The 26245-nt window shown below is 41.9% G+C and overlaps 1 protein-coding gene across 1 annotated transcript; it reads left to right on the top strand.

The window, feature by feature from the left end:
* Rxylt1 (ribitol xylosyltransferase 1) lies at nt 1-26225 on the top strand. The gene is made up of 6 exons (XM_075954488.1): nt 1-263; nt 1039-1194; nt 6917-7019; nt 16999-17313; nt 19260-19430; nt 25803-26225. Exons 1-6 carry the CDS (start codon nt 95-97, stop codon nt 26218-26220), a joined length of 1332 nt encoding a protein of 443 aa, XP_075810603.1. The 5' UTR covers nt 1-94; the 3' UTR covers nt 26221-26225.
* The last annotated feature ends 20 nt before the right edge of the window (nt 26226-26245 follow it).

Raw genomic sequence — 26245 nt, 5'->3', positions numbered from 1 at the left:
GCGCCCGCCCACACCGCGGGCCGCGAGCCTGAGCCCGGCTTTTCCTAAGGCCCGGGAGCGCGGCGAGGACGCCGGGACCGGAAGCAGCAGTGGGATGCGGCTGACGCGGACGCGCCTGTGCTCGCTGCTCGTCGCCCTGTACTGCCTCTTCTCCATCTACGCCGCCTACCACGTCTTCTTCGGGCGCCGTCGCCGGGCGCCGGTCGGGACCCCCCGGGGCTCCAGGAAAGCGGGGGCGCAGGCGAAGGAGAGGCGCGGCAGAGGTAGGGCGGAGGCGGGGCCGGCTGCGGGCCTGCGGCTCGCGCTGGGATCCCCGGGCCCCCGGGCGTCCTTCGTCCTCAGCCCGGAGCCAGCCCGGGCTCGGATTGGGGGCTCTTCCCAGGCTGGGCGAGCTCCGTGCCCCAGCCGCCCCGAGGCTGGTGGCCTGCACGCCTTTAAAGCGTGGAGCAGTCCCCGCTCGGCCTCAAGGGCCAGAGTTGCGGTAACGCTGCGGGCGAGCGGCAAGTCACCGCTGAGTCTCCAGCCGCTCTTCCCGTGGTCATAGAGCACGCTCCTTTCTAGTCATGTGACTGCAGAAGGCCGTACCTTAGAGTCCCAGCTCGAGTCCCAGATGGTATTTTGACTTGTTTTGGAATTGCGGACCTTTTTAACCCCCCTCCCACCCTCGCTCAGAATTCTTGCACAGTTGTGTTATGACATTGGTGGAGACAGCGCGCTAAAGTTAAGATTTACTAATAGTTTACTTACATAAAACCCGTAAACAATTCCAGAACTAAAACGTGTGACTCGATATGTTTTCTGCAGGTATTTCTAAAGGCTTGCGGGGAAGACATACTTGTTAACAATTTTTAAATCTTTAACAGAGATAGTTCAATTAAAAGATATTGGTTTCTTTTTTTCAATTGTATACCTCGAATTTGATTGTCTCTGAAATTTGAAGGTGAAACTAGTTCGCTCTGATAATCTCATTCAAATGACTTGACTTTGTATAAGCAGTTATTCCTCAGTGGTAAACGCAGTCACTTTCTTTAAAAACAGAGCAGTCTGTCCTGGAGAGTGAAGAATGGAATCCGTGGGAAGGAGATGAAAAAAGCGAGCAGCAACAAAGAATTAAAAGTGGCCTGCAGATATTAAATAAATCCACCAAAGAAAAAGTAGAGCACAGGGTACAGATCTGGGGAAAAGCTGCCATTGGTAAGTTACCGCGGACAGGGGAAGTCGTCTGGGAAGGCCGTGCACAGTGTGGACCCTGCCTGCACCACATTTGCTAGAGAATGGATTTTATTGTTTAATGACGACATTTTACCTTTCCTCGGAATTTCATTTGCCTTTCCCCTTAGGTAACACATACTCTCCTATTGGTTATTGGCTTTCGTTGGTAGATGACAAAGTAGACTGGGTGTCCAGTGAGGGGATTCAGTAGATTAAACTGTGACACGTGCAGTGCCCTCAGCTCCATCCCGGCAGCGAAAATAAATAAACAAAAACTTTGTTCACGGGAGCTGCTTTATCGGGAATCTAGTGTTGCAGGATGTACATCATGCTCAGAGCGTGAGGCCGTTGGTGATTGAGGTTGTGCGTGCATAAATATATATATTTTCAGTGTGCAACACTGGTAGGTTGAGAAACATTTGCTTTGTGAAATTGTCAGCAGGCTATCCATCATATAACATACTTAGAACATTTCAAATTTAGTTCCTCACAAATGTAAAGTATACAATATAGTATTAATAAGTATAATCGTGATCCTGTACATTAGCTCTCCAGAATTCATCCTGTGTTTATGAGACCTTATACCATTTGACTGCCGTTTCCTCGTTTTACATAATCCCCCTTACTCCTGAGTTGGACTTATGTCTAGTGAGCGAAACAATTAATAGCAAGTACAGGGTGACAAAAGGGTAAATAGCATAGTGCCTGGCTGGAGGCATTCCATAAATTTATTTATGATTAGTTACAAAAATATATCTTGAAGATTACTCCTGAGCTCTGAGCTTCACATAGCTTTACCTGGATTTGAAGTGACTCAATTTTAACAGTTTTGAGGGATTTTCTGGTGGTTTTTCTGTTGTCGTTGAATTTTAAATTAAGTACTGATTTCTCCCTATAAAACTCCATATTCTCATTCTACTTTGAATTGTACATGTCAGTGGGTTTTCATGATTTTAGACTTCTTGGTCCAGGGAGCATCATAGTGGCCCTCGAACTACTAGACACTCCTTTCATTGGCACGTGCCCCTACGGTTACAGCAGACTGTTACAGAATTCCTGCTGACAGTCGTAACAGGGGTCCTTGTCCAATTTGGAAACTGAGGCAAATTCCATGAGATTTTTCTACCTAGAGTAATCTCTGATACAGCTTTGCCTTGTCTTTCTTCAACTCCACCTTTGGAGCCATTCTTCCATTTGCATGAGGAATATCATGTGTTTACCGCTCAGTAGATTTATCAGCCTTTCCTGCTGGTAGAGTTTTTGAGGCAAATGGAGTTCATTCATTTCAACAATTGATCTGGGTTGGCAGGATTCCTGATAATGTATCATTCTTTAACACTTTAAAGATCTTTTGTGTGTCATAAGAGTTCACCGTATTGGGAATGGAGCTCCCCCATATATCTTTCCTGGACAGTCACTTCTCTATTTCTGGCATCTGCCAAGGTGGCTAAAGAGATCCACAAATCACATGCATAATCTCTTCTCACAGCCTCTTATACACATGAATATTTTGATTTTCTTTTGGTTTAATTTTGTTGGCACACACCTTTAATCCCAGCCCTCCAGAGGCAGAGGCAGGCAAATCTCAGTGAGTTCAAGACACACCTGGTCTATAAAGCAAATTTCAGGACATCCAGAACTACACAGAGAAACCCTGTCTCAAAAAAAAAAAAAAAAAGGCAAAAAAAATTGAATAGTTCAAAACTTTCCCCCTATCAAATGCTGCTTTCTTATTACTTAACAGTTTTCGTCCCTCGGTCTTTCTTTCCTCTTATATTTTACTATAATCATAAAGGAAAACAAAACAGACATTCAATACTTTGGTTACAAATCTCTTCAGAGAAATACCTAAGGTCTCCAATTGTAGATTCTGCTTTACACATCTATACCAATGGGGCACAGCTCAGCTAAGTTTGTGGCTCTTCTACAGCACAGTTCTCTGTCCTCATTTCTAATAACACAGTCTTCATTTCCTTCCATGCCCCGCCTACCTTTACCATGCACATTCTACCAACAGTCAGCCTACGACAGTCTGTGTGTATTGAGACAGCATAGGCTTTCTCTCCTGTGTCCTCAGTGTGTGACAGTCAGCGTGAACTAGAGACTCCTGTGTCCTCAGCATGTGACAGCGTGTACTAGAGACAGTGTAGGCTTTCTCTCCTGTGTCCTCAGCGTGTGACAGCGTGTACTAGAGACAGTGTAGGCTTTCTCTCCTGTGTCCTCAGTGTGTGACAGTCAGGTGTACTAGAGACAGTGTAGGCTTTCTCTCCTGTGTCCTCAGTGTGTGACAGTCAGGTGTACTAGAGACAGTGTAGGCTTTCTCTCCTGTGTCCTCAGTGTGTGACAGTCAGGTGTACTAGAGACAGCGTAGGCTTTCTCTCCTGTGTCCTCAGCGTGTGACAGCGTGTACTAGAGACAGTGTAGGCTTTCTCTCCTGTGTCCTCAGTGTGTGACAGTCAGGTGTACTAGAGACAGTGTAGGCTTTCTCTCCTGTGTCCTCAGTGTGTGACAGTCAGGTGTACTAGAGACAGCGTGGGCTTTCTCTCCTGTGTCCTCAGTGTGTGACAGTCAGGTGTACTAGAGACAGCGTAGGCTTTCTCTCCTGTGTTCTCAGTGTGTGACAGTCAGGTGTACTAGAGACAGCGTAGGCTTTCTCTCCTGTGTCCTCAGTGTGTGACAGTCAGGTGTACTAGAGACAGTGTGGGCTTTCTCTCCTGTGTCCTCAGTGTGTGACAGTCAGGTGTACTAGAGACAGTGTAGGCTTTCTCTCCTGTGTCCTCAGCGTGTGACAGTCAGGTGTACTAGAGACAGCGTAGGCTTTCTCTCCTGTGTCCTCAGCGTGTGACAGCGTGTACTAGAGACAGTGTAGGCTTTCTCTCCTGTGTCCTCAGTGTGTGACAGTCAGGTGTACTAGAGACAGTGTAGGCTTTCTCTCCTGTGTCCTCAGTGTGTGACAGTCAGGTGTACTAGAGACAGTGTAGGCTTTCTCTCCTGTGTCCTCAGTGTGTGACAGTCAGGTGTACTAGAGAGTGTAGGCTTTCTCTCCTGTGTCCTCAGTGTGTGACAGTCAGGTGTACTAGAGACAGTGTAGGCTTTCTCTCCTGTGTCCTCAGTGTGTGACAGTCAGGTGTACTAGAGACAGTGTAGGCTTTCTCTCCTGTGTCCTCAGTGTGTGACAGTCAGGTGTACTAGAGACAGCGTGGGCTTTCTCTCCTGTGTCCTCAGTGTGTGACAGTCAGGTGTACTAGAGACAGTGTGGGCTTTCTCTCCTGTGTCCTCAGTGTGTGACAGTCAGGTGTACTAGAGACAGTGTAGGCTTTCTCTCCTGTGTCCTCAGTGTGTGACAGGTGTACTAGAGACAGTGTAGGCTTTCTCTCCTGTGTCCTCAGTGTGTGACAGTCAGGTGTACTAGAGACAGTGTGGGCTTTCTCTCCTGTGTCCTCAGCGTGTGACAGTCAGGTGTACTAGAGACAGTGTGGGCTTTCTCTCCTGTGTCCTCAGTGTGTGACAGTCAGGTGTACTAGAGACAGTGTGGGCTTTCTCTCCTGTGTCCTCAGCGTGTGACAGTCAGGTGTACTAGAGACAGTGTAGGCTTTCTCTCCTGTGTCCTCAGCGTGTGACAGCGTGTACTAGAGACAGTGTAGGCTTTCTCTCCTGTGTCCTCAGTGTGTGACAGTCAGGTGTACTAGAGACAGTGTAGGCTTTCTCTCCTGTGTCCTCAGTGTGTGACAGTCAGGTGTACTAGAGACAGTGTAGGCTTTCTCTCCTGTGTCCTCAGTGTGTGACAGTCAGGTGTACTAGAGACAGTGTGGGCTTTCTCTCCTGTGTCCTCAGTGTGTGACAGTCAGGTGTACTAGAGACAGTGTGGGCTTTCTCTCCTGTGTCCTCAGTGTGTGACAGTCAGGTGTACTAGAGACAGTGTGGGCTTTCTCCCCTGTGTCCTCAGTGTGTGACAGTCAGGTGTACTAGAGACAGTGTGGGCTTTCTCCCCTGTGTCCTCAGTGTGTGACAGTCAGGTGTACTAGAGACAGTGTGGGCTTTCTCTCCTGTGTCCTCAGTGTGTGACAGTCAGGTGTACTAGAGACAGCGTAGGCTTTCTCTCCTGTGTCCTCAGTGTGTGACAGTCAGGTGTACTAGAGACAGTGTAGGCTTTCTCTCCTGTGTCCTCAGTGTGTGACAGTCAGGTGTACTAGAGACAGCGTGGGCTTTCTCTCCTGTGTCCTCAGTGTGTGACAGTCAGGTGTACTAGAGACAGCGTAGGCTTTCTCTCCTGTGTTCTCAGTGTGTGACAGTCAGGTGTACTAGAGACAGCGTAGGCTTTCTCTCCTGTGTCCTCAGTGTGTGACAGTCAGGTGTACTAGAGACAGCGTAGGCTTTCTCTCCTGTGTCCTCAGTGTGTGACAGTCAGGTGTACTAGAGACAGTGTGGGCTTTCTCTCCTGTGTCCTCAGTGTGTGACAGTCTGCATGTACTAGAGACAGTGTGGGCTTTCTCTTCTGTGGTCCTCAGTGTGTGACAGTCTGCATGTACTAGAGACAGTGTGGGCTTTCTCTTCTGTGGTCCTAACCCTCACCTGAGTCTTCCTCACTGAATGAGCAGTGAACATCTGCATTTCTCTGCACTCTGAGGCATTGTCGTCTAATCTTTGTTAAAAGTCATACTCTTCCAAATTCTTCCAGCCACCCCCATTTTCCTATTTCCTATTTTAACTATTTGCTACAGAATCACCTCACTTCCCAATACCATGTTCTGCCCATATAACACATAGTTTTCTATCACTGCTATCACAGGTATTACAAAAACTACCCTATTTTATAATTCCTAACTACAACTTTATTTCCTGCCTTTCTCGAGGGAGGCATCTCAGATGTCTCGGGAAGGCTCGCCATCTGGGCACCTTAGTGACATTGAGACACTTGCCGTGTAAGATAGTGTTCACAGGCTCTAGAGATTCAGATATGGACGTAGGGAAGCAGGGAATTATTCAGCCTTACACATTTGGAAGCTTTATCTGATTGCCCAAATTTTAAATCTGGTTGTTAGGGTGACTTAATGGAAGTGGAACAAAGTGCATCTTTCAGTATAACTGGCACCATATTCTCAGGTGCTGGATGACTCCACATTACTGTAACCTCATGCCTACTGCTGATCTTGTCCACCCCTAACGCTTTCGTTCAGATGAAGCATCATGGTTGTCCTCGGGAGAAAGAATGAAGTGTCATTTGTCTGCAGAGGGGATCATGCATTCAAGGATGTCTGTTCAAATGGGGAGGTAATATCCCCTCGACATGCTGAATGTTTTGGTTCATACTGATGAGCTCCTCTGGCTTCAGCACAAAATGTTTAGTCCCTCAGTTACGATGGTAACTTAATTCTAATGATGGTAATTTAGTTTATAATACAAACTTTTCTTCCGAATATGTAGGTAGTAAGGGTTCAGTAGCATTAGAGTTTCCTCAGTATAAAGTAAAAGATTCTGTTGTCTTTACTACACCCCACTTTTAATGCCTACAGCCATTGAAGTCTCGTACAGTTAGTTGCCGTATTGATGACTGAGGTTTTGCTTGGTAGGACTGCCTGCCAGCAGATCATGGCAGGCACCCTCTAGTCTCATAGTCAAAATAGAAAGGAAGAAAACATGTTTCTCAGACATACGCAGATGGATAAGGCAGCAGATGTTTCTCTTTTTCTTCTTTCGTTACCAGGTCTGTATCTCTGGGAACATATTTTTGAAGGCACTCTTGATCCCGCTGATGTGACTGCTCAATGGAGGGAAGGACAGTCAGTTGTAGGAAGAACACATTACAGGTACCAATCAGACAACATAACCCTGGGTTGCTGTGTGATGTTTTATGTAACTACTGGAAGAAAATACACATTTATATTCCATTTCAACTTGGGGAAAAATACAGAAATAAATCTTGTGAATATGTGTTCTTAGTTCAAGCTTCATTAAACATTTTTATATTAAATTTGACATTAGAAAATAATTTTGGAGGGAGGAAATGTGCCTCGTGGTGCAGTGGTAGAGAACTAGCCTGCCGTGTGCAAGGCCCTGGGTTCTGTCCCCAATCCTGAGAAAAAATAAGTTTTGGGGAGTCTTATTTCTGTTTTGTTTTAAGCTGATGATTTAGAAAGCTTTGTGATAAATGAGTACTTAACGTTCTGTGCCTTGGAGGACTAATATGTAAACAAGTATTGCTTTCATTATTTTCATTAGTAGCTATGTTAGCCTTGTAATATCCAGATAAAATCCAACTTTGATTTGTTAAAGCATTTTATGTCATATCTACTATGATTTATTTAATGATACAGATTCCCAGTTTTTACAAAATTCAGAACTGTTTCTGGTTTGATTTTTAGATTCTGTAAAAGTACTTCATTAGAAGTTTTACTTTAATTTACCTATCACTATATAATTTTTTTATTGTTGAACAGAATTAACATGACTTTAATTACAAAAATCGTAATTTTGTCATGAAAGTACTATTTTTATTTTTACTGAAATAAACATGATTTGTTTTTACATGTTTACTTCGTGTGACAATTGTGTATTGGGCAGATGTCAATAAAAGAGTCTGGTTTTTATTACAAAGCCATTATTTTTCCACAACTTTGGGCATTCTTTGTTAGGAGCTATAGACGCTGTTTGTTTTCAATTAAATATTTTATTTAATGTTAGTACATGAATACAATGTGTTTGGGTTCCTTCTCCATATAACTCCATCAGTTTCCCTCCTGTCTTCATGTTCACATGCCTGCACATGTACACTCTCAATGTCTGTCTTTGTGTTTCTCTGTCTGTCTTTGTCTCTCTATTCTCTTGCTCGCTCTCTCTAATACCCACCAAGTCCACTTATTGATACCCGTATGTGAGATCATGTCCTGGAGCATGGGTAGCTTCTCAGGGCCCAAATCCCTGAAGAAAAATGGCTCTTTCAGTCTCTCTCTCTCTCTTGCCCTCCTTCTCTCTCCCCTCCTTTCCCTCCCCTGCAAGAAGCAACTGCTAGTAGTTGTGTTTCTTTCTTACTTTCTTATTATTATTTAATTGAAATTTTGAATACCAATTCCTGTTCCCACTCTCTCCTCACCTCCCACTCCCTCTGCCTTTCCCCATAGGGAGTCTGCAAAATCTAGCACAGGGCTTTGAGGCAGGACCAAGGCCCTCCCTACTCTATCTAGGCTGAGCAAGGTATCACTCCAAGGAGAATGTTCTCCAGAAAGCCAGTTCAAGCCCTAGGGATAAATCCTGTTCTCACTACCAGTCTACCCCAGCTGTACAACTGTCACCCACATTCAGACGGCCTAGTTTGGTCCTATGCTGGTTCCCCCACTGTCAGGCCAGAGTCTGTGAACTCTCACTAGCTCAGGTCAGCTGTTTCAGTGGGTGTCCCCATCATGGTCTTGGCCCTTTTGCTCATATTATCGCTCCTCCCTTTCTTCAACTGAACTTTGGGAGCTCAGTCCAAAGTTCCCCTGGGAATCTCTGTGACTGCTTCCATCAGTTGCTGGATGAAGGTTCTATGATGACAATTAAGGTAGTCATCAGTCTGATTACAGGGCAAGGCCATTTGGGCACCCTCTTCACTATTGCTTAGGGCCTTACCTGGGGTCATCCTTGGATTCCTGGAGATTTCTCTAGAGCTAAGTTTCTTGCTAACCCCATAATGACTCCTTCTATCAAGGTACCTCTTTTCTTGCTCTCCCTCTCTGTCCTTCCCCCATTTTGACCATCCCATTCCCTTATGTTCTCCTCCCCCTTCCCTTCTCCCCTTTCCCTCCCTTCTAGCCTCCTTTCTCCCCCCACCCCCTACACCCAGTTTTCTCAGGAGATCTTGTCTGTTTTCTTTCCCCAGGGGGATCCATGTATGTTTCTGCTAGGGTTCTTGTTACCTAGCTTCTCTGGACTCATGGATATAGGCTTGTTATCCTTTGCTTTATGCCTAATATCCACTTCTGAGTGAGTACATGCCGTGCTTATCTTTCTGGTCTGGGTTACCTCACTCAGGATGCTTTTTTTCTATTCCATCAATTTGTATGCAAATTTCAAGATGTCATTGTTTTTTACCGTTGAGTAGTACTCCATTGTGTAAACCAGTGTGTTATATTTAGGAAATGGTCTCCTGTGCCAATGTGTTCAAGACTACTTCCCATTTTCTCTTCTGTGAGGTTCAATGTGGCTGGATTTATGTTTGTTTTATTTTTTTCCTTTTTTAAAGATTTATTTCTTTATTATGTGTATAACATTCTGCCTTCATGTATGCCCGCATGCCAGAGGAGGGTGCCAGATCTCAGTACAGATGGTTGTGAGCCACCATGTGGTTGCTGGGAATTGAACTCAGGACTTCGGGAAGAGTAGCCAGTGCTTTCCAGTCCTGGATTTATGTTTGATCATTTGGACTTGAGTTTTGTGCATGGCAATAGATATGAATCTATTTTCATTCTTCTACATGTTGACATACAGTTTTGGCAGCACCATTTGTTGAAGATGTTTTCTTTTATCCATTGTATAATTTTAGTTTCTTTGTCAAAAATCAGATATTCATGGGTATGTGGGTTAATAGCAGGGTCTTCAATTTGATGCCGTTGGTTCACCTGTCTTTTTTTTCCAATACCAAGCTGTTTTCATTACTATAACTCTATATTAGAGTTTGAAGTCAGGTATTGTGATGCCTCTGGAAGTTCCTTTATTGTACAGGATTGTTTTGGCTATTTTGGTTTTTTTTGGTTTTCTGTGTGAAGTTGAGTATTGTTCTTTTGAAGTCTGAAGAATTGTGCTGGGATTTTGATGGGTAATTGCATTGAATCTGTAGATTGCTTTTGGTAGGATTGCCATTTTTATTATATTCATCCTACCTATCCAAGAGCATGGAAAATCTTTCTGTTTTTCTGGTATCTTCCTCAATTTCTTTCTTCAAAGACTTAAAGTTCTTGTTATGCAGGTCTTTCACTTCTTTGATTAGTGTTACTCCGAGATATTTTTTTGTTATTTGTGGCTGTTGTGAATGATGATGTTTCTTTGATTTCTTTCTCAGCCCCTTTGTCATTTGTATACAAGAAGGCTGTTGTTTTTTCTAAGTTGATCTTGTATCCTGCCACTTTACTGAAGGTGCTTACCAACTGTAGGAGTTCCTTAGTCGAAATTTTGTGGAGATATATATCTCATCTACATCTACTATCATATCATCTACAAATAATGAAAGCTTGACTTCCTCTTTTCCAATTCTTATTCCCCTGATCTTTTGTTGTCTTATTGTTCCAGCCAGAACTTCAAGAACTATATTGAATAGATATGGAGAGAGTAGACAGTCTTGTCTGATTTTAGTGGAATCACTTTGAGTTCTCTCCATTTAATTTGATGTTGGCTACTGTATATTGCTTTTATTATGTTTAGATATGTTCCTTCTATTCCTGATCTCTCCAAGACCTTTTTCATGAAGGGTTGTAACGTTTAAAGTTTTCAACATCTAATGAGATGATCATATGTTTTTTTCTGTTTATTTACATGGTGCATTTCATTGATAGATTTTCCTATGTTGAACCAATCCTGTATCTGAGGAATGAAGCAAATCTGATAATGGTTGATGACTTTTGTGATGTGTTCTTGGATTCAGTTTGCCAGGATTTTCTTGAGTATTTTTGTATCAATGTTCATGAGGGAGACTGGTCTGTAATTCTCTTTCTTAGATGAGTCTTTGTGTGGTTTGAGAATCAGGGTAGCTGTAGGCTCATAAAAAAGAGTTTGGTAATGTTCCTTCTGTTTTTATTGTGTGGAACAATTTGAGGAGTATAGGTAGTAGTAACTCTTCAAAGTTCTGCACTAAAACCACCAAGCCCTGTGCTTTCTTTTAGTTTTATTTGTTTATTTGGTTTGGTTTTTTGTTGTTTTGTTTTGGGTTTTTTTTGTTTTGTTTTGTTTTTTTGTTTTGGTTTGGTTTGGTTTTTCAAAGCAGGGTTTTTCTGTAACTTTGGAACCTGTCCTGGAACTAGCTCTTGTAGACCAGGCTAGCCTTGAACTCACAGAGATCCACCTGCCTCTACCTCCAAGTGCTAGGATTTGGAAGACTTTAATGACTGCTTCTATTTTCTTAGAGCTTATAGGTCTATTTAAATTGTTCATCTGGTCTTAATTTGATTTGGTATGTGATCCAAAAATTGACCATTTCTTTTAGATTTTCTAATTTTGTGGAGTTCAGGTTTTCAAAGTATGACCTTATGTTTCTTTTTGTATTTCCTCAGTATCTGTTATGTCCCCCTTTTCATCTGTGATTTTAATAATTTGAATATTCTCTAGCTTTTTGGCTAGTTTGGATAAAGTGTTTGCCTTTCTTGTTGATTTTCTCAAAGAACCATGTCTTTGTTTCATCAAATCTTTTTATTGTTTTCTTTGTTTCTATTTTATTGATTTCAGCCCTCAATTTGATGATTTTCTGTCGTCTACTCCTGGGTGAGTCTGCTTCTTTTTGGTCTAGAGCTTTCAGGTGTGCTGTAAAGTCTCCACTGTGAGATGTCTCCACTGTCTTTCTGGAGGCACTGTGAATGAAAACTGCTCATTCATTTCCTGGACATCCAGACCTGAATAATCACACAGAAATTATTAATTACAACACTGTTTGGCTAATAGCTTAGGCATATTCCTAGATATCTCTTACATCTTAAATTAACCCATTTCTATTAATCTGTATATTACCACGAGGCTGTGTCCTACCAGTAAGGTTCTGGAGTCCTTCTCCTTTGGCAGCTACATGGAGTTTCCTTGAGTCTGCCTACTCTCTCTATATATCTCTGTTCAGATTTCCTGCCTGGCTTCATTCTGCTGTGCCATAGGCCAAAGCAGTTTCTTTATTAGCCAATGGTAATAAAACATAGTCAATGCATATAAAGGGTAATACCACATCATCTCCTCTTTTCTGTCTAAATATAAAGGAAAGTTTTAACTGTAACATAGTAAAATTACAAATAGCAAAACAAGTATCAAGCAAGTATTAAAGTTAAAAAATTTCTTTGTGTGTCTAAAGTTTCATATCTAATTTATCTTTTATCATAACTAAGGGAAACTATAATTAGCTGTCTTCAAATCCATCAAAGACCCCAGAAGGATGTAATATTACCTAAGTAAACAGGAAGTGCATTATAAGTAACTTCTAAAACTCTAGAATTGAGAGTGACATCTCACTGCTGGGATAGTCACCCAAAGTTCTTCTGTAATGTTGGGGCATCCATCTTTAGCCTACGGGCCCACAGTATCCAGCAGACTTTTTCATGAAGCAGGAAATTTCAAAGGCTGTTTCGCCTATATTGGAAATTTGTCAGTCACTTCTGTGTCCTTCAGAATGTCTGGCAGACTCTTTCATGAAGCAGGAACCCTGAAGTACCAACCCATCTTTTGGAAATTTCAGCAGTCACTTTTCTGTGGGTTCTGCATGTCCAGTTCATACAGCATACCATCAAGCAGTCCAGGCAGGAGCAGTTTCTTGCACAAATGGCCAGCCTTGTCAAATTGAAGGCAGATACCATAACGAGCTTCTTCAGTGTCCGTCAACCTCTCTAAAGTAATTGGTGCTGCTAGAGCAGACATGTCTCATGGTCGAGAAAAGTCTAAATTCTTAAAACCTTTTAAATGCCATGTTCTGTAGGTCGTTGAAGTGTTGAAGATTATCTAACTGAAATGTATCTCTGTATATCTTCAGTCCTCCCCTGAGGTTTGTTTCTTGAGTACAACAGAAGGATGGATTCTGTTTCCATATCCAATCTGTTATTAACCTGTGTCTTTTTATATACAAATTGAATCCATTAATACTAAAAGATATCAATGACCAGTGATTGTTAATTCCTGTTATTTTTCATTGGTAGTGTTTGTGTATTTTCCTTCTTTGGAGTTTGCTGGTATGAGGTTTTTTTGGGGGGAGAGGGGTGCAGCTAACTTTTTTGGGTTGGTGTTTTTCTTCTAGTGCTTTCTGTAAGGCTGGGTTTCCACAAACCCAGGTGTTGTTAAATCTGGTTTTGCCATGTAATATCTTGTTTTCTCCATCTATGGTGACTGAAAACTTTGTTGGGTATAGTAGTTTGGGTTTGCAGCCATAGTTTGTTAGTGTCTGCAGCACATCTGTCCAGGACTTTTTGCTTTCAGAGTTTCCATTGAGAAGTCAGGTGTAATTCTGATAGGTCTGTGTTTACTTGGCCTTTTTCCCTTTCAGCTCTTAGTCTTCTTTCTTTATTCTGTATGTTTAGTGTTTTTATTATTATGTGGTAAGGAGACATTTTTAGTCTAGTCTAGTTCTGTAAGTTTCTTGTATCTTTATAGACTTATTTTAGTTTGGGAAAGTTTTCTTCTAAGATTTTGTTGAATATATTTTCTATGCCTTTGAGCTGGAGTTGTTCTTCTTTTCATGGTGTCCCAGATTTTTTAGATGTTTTGTATTAGGAATTTATTGGATTTAACATTTTCTTTGACTGATCAATCTATTTCCTCTATAGTATCTTCAACACTTGAGATTCTTCTATCCTTTGAATTTTGTTGATTATGCTTACATCTATAGTTCCTGTTTGTTTACCTAGATTTTCCATTTCTAGAATTCTCTTGGTTTGTATTTTCTTTATTATCTCTATTCCAGCTTTCAAATCTTGAACTGTTTGCTTCACCTGTTTGTTTGTTTGTTTTTTGGTTTTCTTGGGTTTCTTTAAGATATTGATTTCTTCCAATTTTTTGTTTTTCTTTTTCTCCATTTTTTAAGGGAATTTTTCAATTCCTTTTTAAGGGTCTCTATCGTTTTCTTAAAGTTATATTTAAGGACATTTTCTTCTGCTTTTTCTGGGTTAGGATGTTCAGGTCTTTCTGTTGTATGACCCCTGGGTTCTGGTGCTGCCGTGTTGCTTTTTATGTTGTTGAATGAATTCTTGCATTGGTGCCTACCCATCTCTTCCTCCAGTTGGTGCAGGCAGTGTCTTTGCCTCTTCGTCTAATCCTTGCAATCAGTGTCTGTGTCTCAGGGAACAATTGAGGTCTCCCCGGGGTGGGTGGGTTTGGGAATGGATTGGAACTTTTAGATTACAGGGTTTGACTGATGTGGGGAGGTTGGAGCAGCCCGGCTGCAGGTGGCACCTGCTGGCTGGCTAGTGAATCTGAGGCAGGTGGGGGAGGGGCCAGGGTTTTGCCCTGGGGCCTAGAGACTGGGCTGTCCAGTTGGAGCTGGTCACTCACCTCTTGGTCTACTCTGAGTAGTCACAGTCTGCCTCAGGGAACCACTGAGGGTGCAGGGGATGGGTGGGCTTTGCTACTTGTGTTTGTTTGAAAAACAGTTTCTCCTAGTTCAGTGATTAGGATAGGCTGATTGGACAGTGAGACCCAGGGATATACCTATCTCTGTGCTACATCTAACTTTTTACATTGATGCAAGGAATTGAACTTTTGTCCTCATGCTTGCAAGGCAAACATTTTACCAACTAAGCAACCTCCGTAACCCCTCATTACACAAATCTTCTCACAGGAGTTAAACTTGAAGAAAAGCAGATATTTATAGTGGTTGTTCTAATCTCTTTGTAGGCCATATATACATATACATACATACACACACACACATATATATACACACTTCTAAACTTTACAGTCTTTAGATTCCACTGTTAGAGAGTAAATGTGTGGCTGGACGTGGACCTCGGGGGTAGGAAGGCTGTTCTGGAATGTGCAAAGCTCTGGGTTCAATTGCCAGTACAAAAATAAAGTGAATGCCTTTTATGTGCGTAAATTGATATCTGTATTTGTATTTGAACAGTAAACATGTCAGTAGACTTAAGCTAATAGTAGTTCTGCTACACTAAGTGGAAGATTACTACAAAGTCATAAGTAGCATCCTTAAACTCATAGTTACATGGTGTTGCCACAGTGATAAAAAAGGAATAAGTAAACACTGTTAACTCCCAAGAAAGGCTAAGCCCCAGTTTACCCCTTCTGAAATTTTGATGCAAGATTTTGGGTTATCCAAAAACTTCTATTTCCTCTTAGAGAACTTTGTATTTAAATACTGTAACAGATTTTCAAAATATCCTATTAAGCAACGAAAAGTTGTATATAATTTATCCAAAATTAATAAACTCATGAAATTGCAAATTGTAAGTTCAATCAAGTTATGTAGATACTAATTTAAATTCCAAAAATATATTGTTTGCACAGTCATTCAGAATTTAAATGATTTCTCTGGGCTTATTATATTGAAGTATTTACTCTGAAGACATTTTTCAATTGAGACAAGCAATATAAAAAATATATTGAAAGTTATAAGTCCTGATGCTTAGACATATGCTAAGTTACCTACAGGGGTAAATTACCTTTCAGAATCCTACACATGAGCTCTTTAGCTATGATTATTTTTCAGCTAATGGATTTTCATGATAGACGCTTCAATGATAACCTTCATTAATAAAGCATAGTATTCATCCTGTATATTATACTAAGTCATACATAAGCCTTATTTTATAATGTTAATGTGTAGTAGGAAAATTCAGCAACTTTCATAATTTCATGTTTTAAATGCAGTAGCAAGAAGCTAGAAATTGAGCTCATTTAGTAGAAGGCTTACCTGAAATGCAGACTCTAGCTTAGTTCCTAACACCATATGGACAAGGAGTGGTAGCACAGCTTATTCCCAGCACTCTGAAGGAGGATCAGAAGTTGAAGGGAAAAAGAAGACATCCATAGTCATCTCCCTTAATGACATCTCAGACGTCTTTTACCCATTCTCAGTCAGAGCCTTTAGCCGTCCTGAATGCTCCGTGTGGTGACCTTTCCTAGTCCTACGTATACACTCCCCACACCCATGCACTCCATCTTTGTCTCCGAGGACTGTTCGTTCTGGGACTGCCTTTCTTTCCTTTGTTCCCCACCTGCCCTCACTTCCTTTTGTCCTCCTCTGTACTCTCAAACCAGCTGTCCACACTCACCCACTCTGCTTCCCTCCTTATCATCCTGTGCACTTTGACTAAAAGTTCAAAATACTTGTGGGGCAGTGACTGTTGAGGCAATATATGACAATGTGCGTTATGGAGCATGTCTTTTCCTTCTATGAAAACTTCAAAAAATGTATTGCAAACAAAGAATTACAATATACTCCCTCTTGCTAACCACTCACACTTAATGTATTTTAGCTGTTATAAATTCCTTATTTAACTTTCATCATCAAAGAAATGTTTCCAATAAAAGACCTTTGTTTCCAAGTCCTTTTATTCTTCACTCAAAGAAAATTACTGTTACGAATTTGGCGTATGCTCCTACGTTTTTATATTTCTACTGATAGAAGGTATATAAATATTTTTTCAATATGTAGTTTTATATTTGCGTAAAATTATACCTTAAGGGCTAGCAGGATAGTAAAAATGGCTACCCCAAGACCTACATGGTGGAAGGAAAGAACCAACTCCTGCACTTTGTCCTCCAAACACATGTATGCATGCGTGCATGCGTGCGTGTGTGCACACATGCACACATCCTTTTAGTTACGTGCTAAGTGTCCTAAAATGTGGTATATTTTCCTTTATATTTCAATGCCTTGCCTTCAGTGAAGAAATGAGAATCCTACATATTCCAGTCTCATATACTAGTTGAATTTTTCATCCAAAACTCTCTATTAGTCTATAGCCCTGTCCCAGACTTATTCAGAAGAACTTGTATTATACAAATTTCATTTCTAAAGAATGCAAATTAAATCTCATTCTGGATTTCATGTAAAGTTATTGAAATTTTCCTTTGTTCAATTTTGTTTCTCTCTTATTTGTGGTGTGTTGTCTTCTACAGTTTCATCACTGGCCCAGCTGTAGTTCCAGGCTACTTCTCCATAGATGTGGACAATGTGGTACTTGTTTTAAATGGAAGAGAAAAAACAAAGATCTTCCACGCCACCCAGTGGTTACTCTACACACAGAACTTAATGCAAACCCAAAAGCTGCAGCATCTGGCTGTTGTTTTGCTGGGAAATGAGCAGTGTGATAATGACTGGATAATGCAGTTCCTCAAAAGAAACGGAGGCTTTGTGGACCTGCTTTTCATAACATACGACAGCCCGTGGATTAACGGTGCAGATGTTCTCCAGTGGCCTTTAGGTGTAGCAACGTAAGTACAAGATAAGACTGTGTATCCCTAGTCTCCAGGATCTAGTGTTCTGAGTCAGGAACATGATGTTTTAAATGATGATAAGCTTACAGGTGATGAGGCCAGGGGCAATCTTTCCTAGGGTCAATAAGAGTGTGACCTCATGCCTCCATAACAGTAGTGAAAGGGTCTTTGTTGTTTTGAGAATATTTTACCCTCCTCTGAGGAGAACTGATGAGTACATTTTTTTGTTTCAAAAATTAATATAGAATAAATATTTAAGCTTACTAGTGTCCTAAAGAGATGTTAAACAGAGAATGAATAAAGGTAGAGTCATAATTTCTAGTAAAAAACAAATACTTTTGTAGCAGTATTTTCATATAAAGAATGCACTTACCCTTGGGTTGTGATTGACTGACTTTATGCAAATTTTAACTATACAAACAAACGTTATTCAATGAATAATTTAAGATCCTCAGTATGTAATCATCTCCCCCCCCCCCCGCTTAAAAATTGGAAAACATTTTTAAGCTTTCTATGGATAGGTTTTTAATAGTAAGCAAACTTTAAGCTAGGTTCCCACTAGTATATAAACTTTCTGAGGGCAGAAATTTTCTTCCCAGCTCTAAAAATGTACATGAACACCTACAGCAAAAGCCCAGCAATTAAGAACACTTACTGCTGCTATAGGGGACACAGCGCTAACATGGTGTAGATTACAGCTGTGTATTATGCAGTCCCAAGGATCTGACACACTTTTCTGAACTGCGGGTACATGACTACACATGGAGAAAAACAGGCATACACATACACACATAGATGAAAAATAATAAATTTTTAAATAATGCTTAGATACTGTAGGTACTAAATTATTTGGTAAGTAAGTGAATCATCTCCCTGATAGACTTAAATCAGACATTCATTATGTCACTAGTTACCACCATTTGTAGCCTCAGGCTTATTTCTATTTAGCTACACAGCTGTCACCAGAAAAAATGCCATTGACACATTCCCTACATGTACCACATTCCAGCTGAGTAGGTTTGGAAGACTTGTTGAGTATATCCACCCTTATGACCTTCAGAAAAATCTAGTCCTTGAGAAGGGCCTATATTTATAAAAATATTTTTACTTTTCCACATTGTATGACATCACCTGTTTGTATAATAAAAGATAGAAACATAGTAATCCTGGAATCGCCATATTCGCCCTGTTCCCAACAAGGAAAGATTCAGTACCAAATGGAAACTTGGTTGCTCAACTAAAAAGAGGAAATTGTCACAACTTCCATTACGCGTGTAGATCCCAGGTGTCTTAGTCAGTGTTCTATTGCTGTGAAGAAAAGTCATGACCTTAGCAACCCTTATAAAGGAAATAATTTAATTGGGGCTGGCCTATGGTTCAGATGTTTAATCCATTATCATCATGGCAGGAAGTAAGGCAGTGTGCAGGCAGACGTGGTGCTGGAGAGGAGTGAGAGCTCCACATCCTGATCTACAGGCATCAGGAAGTGGACTGAGACACACTTCCTCCAACAAGGCCACACCTTCTCCAACAAGACCACATCTCCCAATAATGCCACTCCCTGTGAGTTTATTAGGGCCAGTTACATTCAAACCACCACACCAGGGATGTTGTTAAACATGGCACCGTGTACAACACTTTTCCAAACAAAAAGTTATGTGTCCCAAAATGCCATAATAATCTCATGTATAGCATAGTCAGCCTCTATCATATAGTATACAGGTATTTGTTGTTTGTTTTAATATATACTTGCACATTAATCCTTGGAATTAAGTTTTCAGAGCTCATGACTCTAACAGTATATTTTTTTTTAATGAATGATTATGTCTGTGGTGTGCAGTATGTTTGGAAATCATAGTTTAAATGTCCTTACTATACATAACCTAACAAGCCAGGCTGTGGGATGTTCCTACCATACAATAATTTATTGGTTGTTTTTATAGATACAGGAAGTTTCCTGTGGTTGAAGCCAGCTGGTCGATGCTCCATGATGAGAGGCCCTATGTATGTAATTTCTTAGGAACCATCTATGAAAATTCATCAAGACAAGCACTGATGAACATTTTGAAACAAGGTGGAAGTGATCAACTTTGTTGGGTCTCTGCAAGGGAACAGTAAGTTCTGTATTTGCATGATTCCTCCCTGCTGCTCTCCAATCTGAGTGTCACTTTGTGTACACAGAGGTTTCCAGAGAATCGCTGCTACTCGGCTTATTCTACTGTCCTGTCAGAAGCTATAGTAGTAACTGGTTGGAAGTGTCACCCCAACTCCTGGCATCCATTTTGGAATGTTGGGTGGAAAACTGCATTTCAAGCCCCTGGGAGTTGCCACAGTTCAGACTCCACCTCTGAGAAAGCCCACTAAATGACGACCCCTCCCCAGAGAGGGTCAAGACCACTCCTATGGGCTATTTAAACTCCCCCCCCCCCCAGAGAACGAACAAGTGGTCTCCCTGGTTCTCCTTTGCCCCTCTCTCTGTTTTCCTGGAGGGCCACATGGGAGCACTGGCATCCATTAAACCTGGGCTTCTTTTTATTTGGTTTGATTTAATCTGATTTGGATTACTGCGGAGAGGTTTGTCAGACCAGAAAAGCTTAACAGTAACTAAAACAGAAGAAACTGACTTTTCTCCCTTCTTACATAGTAATCAAGAAGGAGGTGTCGATAAAGTAACAGAAGTCATTTTGCAATAATTTATTTTGCTTTTAAATAAACACATGGAGTATAAGGGAGTATAAGGCAGAATGGCCAGGGAACAGACACCTAAAAGATATGCTTCTAGATCTAGAAATTTATTTTTTTATTTTTTTTTTTAGCCTCCAAAACTGTGAACTGAACAACTTTCTTATTTTATTAAGAACCCAGCTTCAGGTATTTTATTACAGTAATAGAATAATACAGATTTTATGCCTACTTTGCCATGCTTTAGCCAAAGAGTGTACTCTTTATTTCCATCAGTAGACTTCTCCAGGGCTAGTTCCACAGTCTCCAACCAATTGTGACAAAAATTGCCTTCTAGATGGATACCACTACTATTTATGTAACTATATTAAGTTCATTCACTTAACACTTGCCAAAAACCTGCCATATGCCAGGAACCATTGAACCCATGATAAAGTCAGCAGTGAAAAACAAAAACAACAAATGTGCCTTCATAGCAGTCAGATGTTTTTAGAGGAAACAGATAAAAATGTAGCGTGTGTCAGAAGATGATTGTTAAGTTTTTTTTGGTCTGACAAACCTCTCTGCCAATGCAATAATCCAGATCAGACCAAATCAAACCAAATTAGAAGAAGCCCTGGTTTAATGGATGCCAGCACTCCCAAGAGATCCTATGGGAGTGGTCTTGACCCTCCCTGGGGAGAGCTCACCATTTGGCGGGCTTTCTTGGAGGTGGAGTCTGGACTGCAGCAACTCCCAGGGAAGGGGGCTTGGAACTTTCCAAACATTCCAGACTCCTTGAATAAATGGGGTGCTAGAGAGCTGAGGTGATGCTTCCAACCAAACATTCCAGACTCCTTGGATAAGGGGGTACCAGCTCAAGTCTGGCTACTTCCTGAGGGCATGAGCAATGTGGGAGAGGGGAGAGTTGGGAGTTGGTGGGCTCACGCTCAGCAAGAGGTGTGGCTGGAGAGGCATCTGGTTTACCTCAGGCATCTTTTCTTTGGAGGGAGATGAGAAGGCAGGTGGCTAGAAGAAAAAATATATTGTTATTATTGGCCCTATGAATGGGGCTAGCCATGAGAAGGGTTATTAACTGCCAGAAAGAATGGGATGGAGAAGTACCCTGGAAGTACAGGAGAGGCAAGGGTGAATAGTGAGACAGGAGAGCAGAAATGCCCTTTAAAACTAGATTTTAGTTGGTTGCTGTCCTTTTGAGTCTGGAGAGCTGGTACTAATGGTGAAGTCCCAGGAACTAGTACAGGTGTTGGCATTGTCTGGAGGGCCCTTTGTAAGTTGGTCTTGGCCAAGACAGCAGGAGTGACCTGTAAAATATGCTTGAAAATGGGTGGGGTTAAAATAGACTCTGGAGATTGTTAGTTTTTTTCAGACCTGATTTTTGATACAGCAGAACTTTTTCTAGGAACCTGCAGGTATCTGTAAGACTAGAACAGAAACGTTTTAGAAGACAAAGGGAACTGGGACCTTTGGATCTCTAGAGATACACCTGAAGCCTGTGAAAGAGGCACACCTGTCTATTTTTAGCAGGAAACTTAACAAATGAAGTAATGAACTACCAGTACCTTAAGTCATCAAATGCCATTAGACAGATCTGGGAAAGATAAATGAGCAGAAATGAGACCACTTTTCTAGCCATGCAGGCAATCTTAAGGTTCTCTGTAGTTTTTGGAGAACACCAGCCTTAGAAGCAGTACTGTTAGCTGTTAGCTGCTGAGTCCAGGAGGTCTGAAGATTTTCCTTCAGGGGAAGATTTAGTCTACCTGTCTTGGCAGGATGAGAAGATTGATTCCCTGGTGTAGCGTCCAGGAAGCTGTGAAGTACAAGGCCCCTTTTAGTGTGTGGTGGCTTTGCCATACCCAAAGGCAAGCCTCCAGGAGGAAGGTCTTTTGTAACCATGTATCTTGGAGGAGCTATAGGATGCTGTGGGAGCTGGCATGTCTCTGTAATAGAAGCTCTTTTGCTAAATGCCATGCTCTCAGATCTGTAAAGGCATTTGAGAATTGGGTACCATTACCTGTTAGTTATATTTAAATTAGACATATAAATTAAATTCAGACATGTATTTTACCCAGTTAGTTACAGCTTACCAATGCTAGTGAATGTAAGAAGATTAAAATATTTTTGTAAGTTAAAGAATTTTGGAGGCAGACTGTCTCCTTTGGTAGGTCTAGTATACGAAAGTACTCTTACCAGAGATGGAGCTGAGGTCAAAATGGAAGCTACCCACATGTTTGTATTTTTTTCCAGAGCTGTTGTAATCTGGAGAGTTACAAGTTTTACAGATTTTAAAACACACACACATACACACAGAGAAATAAGACAAGCATACTATGGAAGCAGACACACACGTAGACATAAAGCATAGTGTGGCCACATTATTTTAACAGACAAATAAATCTTTTTTTAGGAACCTGTGTCATCTGACCAACTTAAAAATCCTGGTGTAGGCAAGCAGCAGAAACCAGGGAAGCACACAGGTGGTGCCATTAAGGGCCAGATTAACAGACGCTACAAGAGAAAACAGAAACCTAAGGATGGAACACCTATACAGTTTTAGAGTAGAAGGACGGGAGTAACGGATCTGTTGTAGAGAACACATAGCGAGAGAGAGGGGAGGGGGTACAGGGAAGGGGAGTGTTTTACGTTAGACGTTAGATAGCCCCAATTTAATAGGATTTTTATAAAAGGCAGCCCAGGGCATTTGGAGATCAGGCCTCAAATTGCAAGTGTCCATTTTTACAAGTCTATACTGAGTCTTGGGACTCAGTGCCTACCACGTGTGTCCACTGTGATAAGACAAAAGCAGAAGGATGTGAGAATTGCATGGACAGACATCTCCATCCCAAGGAATCCCACCTCAGTGAGGACTGCCTCACCGTTTTGGGGGGGGGGGGGGGCAACATGGGCTATGGCTTCAACAGACTACCCAACAAACTTATGGGCCCTGGGCCCTATGTACTTGAAAAAAGGGAACTCACCCAGACAAAGCCAAGCCTGGCAGAAAGCATGGGTTACATTTTTCCAACATGTAACCATGGGCTAGTGGGAAAAACAGCTCATCTCTGTGGACCCTCCAGATGTTGGGTTTTTCTGGCCCTACATCCAGGTCAGACCAAATCAAACCAAATTAAAAGAAGCCCAGGTTTAATGGATGCCAGCGCTCCTTGGTGGCCCTCCAGGAGAACACAGAGAGGGGGAAGGAAAACCGGGGAGACCACTGTTCTCTGGGGGGAGTTTAAGTAGCCTATAGGAGTGATCTTGACCCTCTGTGGGAAGGGCTCACCATTTGGCTGGCTTTCTTGGAGGTGGAGTCTGGGCTGTGGCAACTCCGAGGGGAAGGGGCTCTGAACTTTCCAAACAATGATAATGCCATGTAAGAAAAGAATTAAGCAGATGGAGAGGAGAACATTGATTTTTCAAGTAGCCCAGGAGAGCGCCAGGTAGAGGACTGTGTGAAACACAGGCACAAAGAGGGAACAGGGTCTTCCTTGTGTTGGTGTGGGACACCAGTGTCCATTTGGAGGGAGGAACAAAGGCAAGAGGGTGCTGACCACAACAGGCTGCTGATAAATGAGTGAGGGTGTCAGAAAAGAGGAAAGACTTACTGCAGGAGGACTGCTGATAAGATGGCTCTCGATGCACTGAGCTAGAGGTCAGGTACCTCTGTGCACTCTTGCTGCTTCTAGACCATTCTTCCCTTCCCTCCCAAAACCCCAGTCCCCCAGTCTCCCGTCAGCATGTGTAGCTGTGGCTGGCATTCTCTGCAGCACTGAGCCTGGGCTGTACCTCCCTGATTCCTTAAAGGACATGGCTCTTGTGCACGGTCACTCTGGCTCACACCGCTCTTGTCTCAATGCTTGGCAGTTTCTAAGTCTGAGGAGGCAGTTCTTCCTTCACCTCGGTCTGCAGTTCCAGGCTGCGAGCTCACTTCAGCCATTTCCTATCATGGTCATTTCCTCATTGGCCACTTGGATTTCACAAACACAGGGTCTCACTGTCAGAGTCCAGCATTCCTCCTGGTAACCACCCTGTCATTCCAGCTCATTCCGTATCACCTGACTCCACAACTCAGCTGGAATTTACAACCCATTGTTCTTATTCTCCTGTGGTTGTCATCCCATCCCAGTATTCACTTCAACCATCCCTGCATATACATTCACCTTCCTCATCCTGTTACCATCAACATCAACACTACCACAGTTTGAGCCAAATTTGAAGCAAGCTTGATTTTTTAGGGGTGCATCCAAGAGCTGGCCTCTTAAGTCAGATTAAAGAGAACAGACCTGAATCCATCTCTTAGGCCCCTTTTAAGGAGTAAAATCACAAGTAGTTTTACAGAAAGGAGACAGTGGGGCAATAAGGAAATACAAAACACCTTAAAAAAAAATATGTGGTCACCCACCATGTGATTAGGGAGGGGTCAGGTAAGGGTATTCTCAGAAACAAATCAGGGTCATGGGTAGGGGAACATCAGGTTCCAGGAAGCAGAGCAACTCAGTTCTCATAGTAAATAGAAACTTATTTTTTAAAATACAGCATAATGGCTCCTGCCTTCGAAATAGAGTCAGGAAGATGCCTCAGTCCCCCATCTAGGAAACCCCACCTTGGCTAATCCCAGCTTCTGCCCGCCCCATGCCCACATTCATACCCTGTACAAGTTTGCACAGTTTAAAAACTTGACACTCACACAATTTTCTTCCTAATGTATTCTTCCTCCCTTCTCTGTCCTAAACTCTTAACACCTCCTCCTCCGTCTCCCCTGCTTTTAAAATCCTTGCTTATTTCACTAAGAAAATACAAATAGAAAACAGTTTTTGGCCCCTAAGTGATTTTTCTTAGCTCCTACATGTACATGGCCTGTATGTTCCATTCTCAACATGGCAGCCAGGTTGATTTCATTCAAATGTTGGTTGCTTGTGTCATCCTGATCAAAACTGCATAGGAGAACCCTGTGTGACCAATCAGACTCTGTTCTTCCTCTGCCCCCATCAGCCACTCTTCTCCCTGGCTGTCCTCCCTCCAGTCCCTTGAGCATGGTGGGCACATGCAGTCTTATGACTTCATCTTTGTTTATGCTCCATTCTTCTCCACATCTGCATGGCCTACCTGTTCGCACACAGCTCTTGTGTTCTGAGTCCTCAGAAATAAAACATTCTCTAGTCACCTTGAGAATGTGGCCCTGTCACTTCGGAAGTCCCTTGGTACTTCTCTGCTTTAATTTTCCTCACAGATCTTAAGCCTTTCTAGAAAACACTCTGACTCTAACTCAGTTAAAGGCTTAATGTTCACCACCAGACTGTAACACGGCTGTGGCAGAATATGCTAGAGAGGAAAGAACCCATACTTGGGAAATACAGATTGAATGAATACTACCCACTCAAAGATTGATCATCAGATATTTAAAAATATAACAATAAAATGTTCAAATTCTTTAATTGTTTTAGGGAGTCTTGTGTAGCACAGGCTGTCCTCAAACTCAGTGTATAGCCCAGGCTGACTTTAAGCTCCTAATCCTTCCTCCACCTACCATCTTCTGATTACTGTCATGTACAGCCACACCCAGTTTATGGATGGGTGGTGGTCAATACTAACTAGGTCTGAGTGCTGCCGGCTGGGCTCTATCCACATCCACAAACTCTTAGAAGGTTTTAAATACATTTGGTCCAACATTTTCAGTGTCTCATATTTCTCATCTCTATAATTTGTTCACAATTTTGATAATTGACATTAAAAGATTCCTTTCAAAACAGGTGCCATAGGAAAGTAAAACCCTACAGGGATTTCCTTGTTGTTTTATTTTCTAGGTGGCAGCCTCAGGAGACAAATGAAAGTCTTAAGAATTACCAGGATGCTTTGCTTCAGAGTGACCTCACATTGTGTCCTGTAGGAGTGAACACAGAATGTTATAGAATATATGAGGCCTGCTCCTTTGGTTCCATCCCTGTGGTAGAAGATGTCATGACAGCTGGCCACTGTGGAAACACATCCAGTCACCACAGCGCCCCTCTGCAGCTGCTCAAAGCCATGGGTGCTCCCTTTATCTTCATCAAGAACTGGAAGGAGCTTCCTGCTATTTTAGAAAAGGAGAAGACTATAATTTTACAAGAAAAAGTTCAAAGAAGGAAAATGCTACTTCAGTGGTACCAACACTTCAAAGCAGAGCTGAAGTGGAAATTTATTAATACTTTAGAAAATTCTTTTTTTATGAATAATAAAGGTTAATCATATCTAAGTGTGTGCTTATAAG

The sequence above is a fragment of the Microtus pennsylvanicus genome, chromosome 20 (assembly GCF_037038515.1).
Source record: "Microtus pennsylvanicus isolate mMicPen1 chromosome 20, mMicPen1.hap1, whole genome shotgun sequence".
Classification (NCBI taxonomy): Eukaryota; Metazoa; Chordata; class Mammalia; order Rodentia; family Cricetidae; genus Microtus; species Microtus pennsylvanicus.
This window is presented reverse-complemented; position numbering and strand designations above follow the sequence as displayed.